Source organism: Diprion similis, chromosome 11 (genome assembly GCF_021155765.1).
Source record: "Diprion similis isolate iyDipSimi1 chromosome 11, iyDipSimi1.1, whole genome shotgun sequence".
Lineage (NCBI taxonomy): Eukaryota > Metazoa > Arthropoda > Insecta > Hymenoptera > Diprionidae > Diprion > Diprion similis.
In genome coordinates, this window is record NC_060115.1 from 7,427,342 (window position 1) to 7,431,142 (window position 3,801).

The 3,801-nt window shown below is 36.5% G+C and overlaps 1 protein-coding gene across 1 annotated transcript; it reads left to right on the forward strand.

Annotated features, from left to right (window-relative positions):
- The first annotated feature begins 358 nt into the window (after positions 1-358).
- LOC124412305 (DNA-directed RNA polymerase III subunit RPC3) lies at positions 359-3,297 on the forward strand. Its single transcript, XM_046892063.1, has 8 exons — positions 359-570; positions 666-784; positions 870-1,000; positions 1,093-1,348; positions 1,662-1,870; positions 2,014-2,167; positions 2,235-2,595; positions 2,688-3,297. Exons 1-8 carry the CDS (start codon positions 424-426, stop codon positions 2,826-2,828), a joined length of 1,518 nt encoding a protein of 505 aa, XP_046748019.1. The 5' UTR covers positions 359-423; the 3' UTR covers positions 2,829-3,297.
- Positions 3,298-3,801: the final 504 nt, after the last annotated feature.

Here is a 3,801-nt window from a genome sequence, read left to right on the forward strand (position 1 = left end):
CCTGAGCAGTGACTGAGATTCACACGTACACTATTATTCAAGCTACGATTCAAAATATTTTCAAATAAAATTCATACTCTCGTTATCGCAGGATTCGTATAGGCTTTTTCACCCAATTTCCCCGCTTCTGACGTCACGAAATATATATATGACATGCCAGGTCAGCGGGGCCTTAACTCTGGGATTCATCGGAGTGTCATTCTGACGTCACACATTGACTAGTTCGAAACTAGGCTAAAACTGCTTGCTGTTGGCAGCCATGACATCGTTCTCCACCCTACTTCAGGTCGTGCTTCTTAAGTCCGTGATCTTCATGGTCGGCATTGATTTTAACCTCAAAACATCCCAATTATTATGATTGAGGTTAGACCCAGGCTTATACTTCAAGTTTATGTCAAATACTGCCTTTAATGTGCGTCAAAGATGTCTATCTACCTTTGCAAATTATGTTCCGTTTTATTGCTGGAACATTTTGGACCTGTGGTGCAGATTGTGGGTGAGGATTTACTGAAATACGATCGGAGGTCACTGGGAGCTATAAAAGCAGCTGTAAATCTACCGCTTAACAAAGTATGGCATCGTTGATTTCAGATAATTTGGAAAAACAGAACATATGTCGAATTTAATTTTATTCCACTATTCTGATCCTTAATACTCATTTACAGGTTAAGGAGGTGATGTGCGTTCTTATAAAGTATGGATTTGTTGAACACCGCCAAAATGATAAACTCAACGAATACATTATTCTTCATGAGCGAATTTTGATGATCCTGCGATATCCAAGGTATTGTGTTAACCCATTGATAAAAGGCACCAAATTATCTCCATTTATTACCTTGATACTTTTATCAAACCGCACTTCCCCCAAGGTACATGTTTTTCGTCAAAAGTCTGCTGGGCGACGAAGCTGAAATTATGCTAGAGGAGCTATTGAGACGAGGCTATGAAACAGCCTCAAAAATAATAGTCAAAACTTATCAAAGACTGAAGCAGCTATCGAGTGAGTAATTGTTTTGAAAAGATTTATTCAACTCTTGGTTGTTTGATTGACATTCGTATATGTACATCCTTTAAATTTTGTCAAATCATCAGGTGACCGCCAACAACCGGTGGAAACGTTGAAAGAAAAATTCGAGTTACTGGTCAAGCATCAATTTTTAATGCGTTCCATTATCACGCCAGTTGCTGTAGAGGACACTGCAGATTTAACCGCAGAAAAGCTTGACATTAGTTTCCCAGATCTTAATTTCCTGGCACTTTCTCGAATGGCCAATGGCACCGCAGCAAACCCTGGAGACAATAATATATATTGGCGCATTAATTTTGACAGATTCACTCAAGATATCAGGTAATAGTTCAAACACTGCAAAGAATGATCAACTTGCATGAATCAAATCGGTTGCATTGATTAACTTTATCACGAGACTGTACTTAGTAACATTAGAGTAATGAAACTTTGAAATAAAAGTCACCATTTCAGAGCGTTAGAATAACTGAAAGAGTTCAATTCACCATATCTGACTTTGTCCATGCTGTCTTATGATTTGTTGAATTCCAAAAGATTTTCAAGTTGCGAAATAACGAGTTTTTATAAGACTGCGTCGTTACAATAATGTCACGAAGTTCAACCCAATGTTTTATCTGAGCATATTACGTTTCAGAGATCAAATCATGGTCTCTGCTATCTCCAAGCGGTTCGATGACAATGCCGGAGAGTTAATGAGGCAAATGCTGAATCTAATGTACTTGCGCACAGCTGAATGGCGGACAACGTCAAATCCTATACCTTACGTAGAAATAAAGGATGCAGTCAGAAAGTTGAAATATCCCATGTTAATTCAACACCTGGATCAGTATCTGTGCCTTATTGGTCAGTAAATTATTTCGATTATTGAGCTGATATTATTCACTTTGACAATAACTATTCAAATAGCTTTATATATTCAGAATCTTGAATCTCTAATTCCAGAGAAATTAAGTGAAAAGAAAAAACATGAAATCGTGTAATTGCAGAGGAAGATACTTGCCAGTTTTTAAAAAGGGTTGGAGATAGCGGAGGTGGACAGTTTAGCATAAACATGAAACAAGCTTTCACGCAATTGACCTGGACCACTCTGGAGAATATTGTTCTTGAACGATTTGGATCAAAGGCCGCAAGAATATTCAGGTCAGTATTTAACATAAGAGCGAACGGCACTCATATAACGTGTGACTAATAACATGTTCTTCCACAGATTGGTACGCACAAGGAAATACGTTGAGCAGGAACAGATTCAGCAATTGGCGATGATACCTGCTAAGGAAGCTAAGCATCTGACGTACACGTTGCTGCAGGAGAATTATATCCATGTACAAGAATTGAAGAAGACAACGGTTTCGAATGCCCCGACAAAAATATTCTTCCTTTTTCACATAGACCTTGATCAGGTTGTCGGAATGGAAATTAGTCACTGCTATCATGCTCTTTATAATACCATACAGCGGCGAGATCACGAGAACACGGTGAATAAGAGGATGATTGAGAAACACTTGCGGGTACAGACGCTCACCAGTAACTTGAAAGAACATGGGGCCACTGAAGAACAGTTAAATGATGTCGGTATTTCAATGGATATAATTAAGTCTTTAACCCGATTTTAAGCAATCCTTATTAAGCTGAAATTGATTGTTTCCCGTGATGTTTACAGATAGCGGAAATGATGACCCCGTCTGAAAAATTAGAACTGGGAAAAGTACAAGACATAATTAAAAAACTCGGCGCTAGCGAGCTACAGATAGATGATACGTTATTTTTGTTAACAATGTATTTACGGTATCAAGAAAAATAAAAACATTCATATTAAATCACTTTGTTTGACAATGACAAGACAGGAACAATTAACGAATTTTATAAAGCCGGTGAGCTCGGCGATCCAAAAGCATCTCGAAAGATGACTACCATTGGTAACTTCGAGAAAACTAGAAATTTCTCGATGGCATTCTCGGGATCCAAATATTTTTTGTCTGTAAGGGCGTACAAATAGGATTCCAACCCAATGAAATGCGCATAAACACATAAATACATTATACTGTAGATCAAAGCGATGTAAATAAATGAACAAGAACGCTGGTAAGTTTCAAGTAAGTGTGAGAAAATAAATATAACTGTTCAACTGTTCGTTTTATAAATAACTAGGAAGTTTAGTGACTTCATAAATTTCGAGACTATACGCTATAGTTACATACCGTTTGTTTTTCGGCAAATCTCGAAATCGTTACATTATTGCATCACGAACAGGCACATCATCATATTGCCCGCACAGATGCCTATATTATATACCTACGATTAGCACGAATCCTTGACGCCCGAAAGAGTTCAAAGATATTTTTCAATTCCAGAAAAATTTTGGTCAATAAATCAAGTAAAAAGGTAATAATAACAATTTACGACAACCGATATAACATATCGTTTATTTCATACGGGTATTTTATTAATATGTAATAATAATAATAATAATAATAATAATAATAATATTAATAATCATGATTACGCATCTAAAATACTAACAACAAAGAGTATCTAACTTTTAAATTATTACAATAAATATAATGATATATCTGTGTGTTTATTATGTGTGTGTGTGTGTGTGTATATATATATGTGGGTATGTATATAGATATATGTATGTATGTACCGATAGTACTGCTTTCCAAAATACTAGGATACAGCAGCGCAGCATTTGAGTGTCATTATCATCTGCTGGGAAGGTCCTACTTTGATATAAGAAATACGCGTGATTGGGGTGGAAATCTGTGAACGAT

What these genes read in the sequence shown, in the direction of transcription:
- LOC124412305 (XM_046892063.1), top strand. Translation starts at nt 424, where the DNA reads ATGTCTATCTACCTTTGCAAATTATGTTCCGTTTTATTGCTGGAACAT. An exon ending in TAAATCTACCGCTTAACAAA is followed by an intron (nt 571 to 665) that starts GTATGGCATCGT and finishes ACTCATTTACAG; the next exon opens with GTTAAGGAGGTGATGTGCGT. An exon ending in ATGATCCTGCGATATCCAAG is followed by an intron (nt 785 to 869) that starts GTATTGTGTTAA and finishes ACTTCCCCCAAG; the next exon opens with GTACATGTTTTTCGTCAAAA.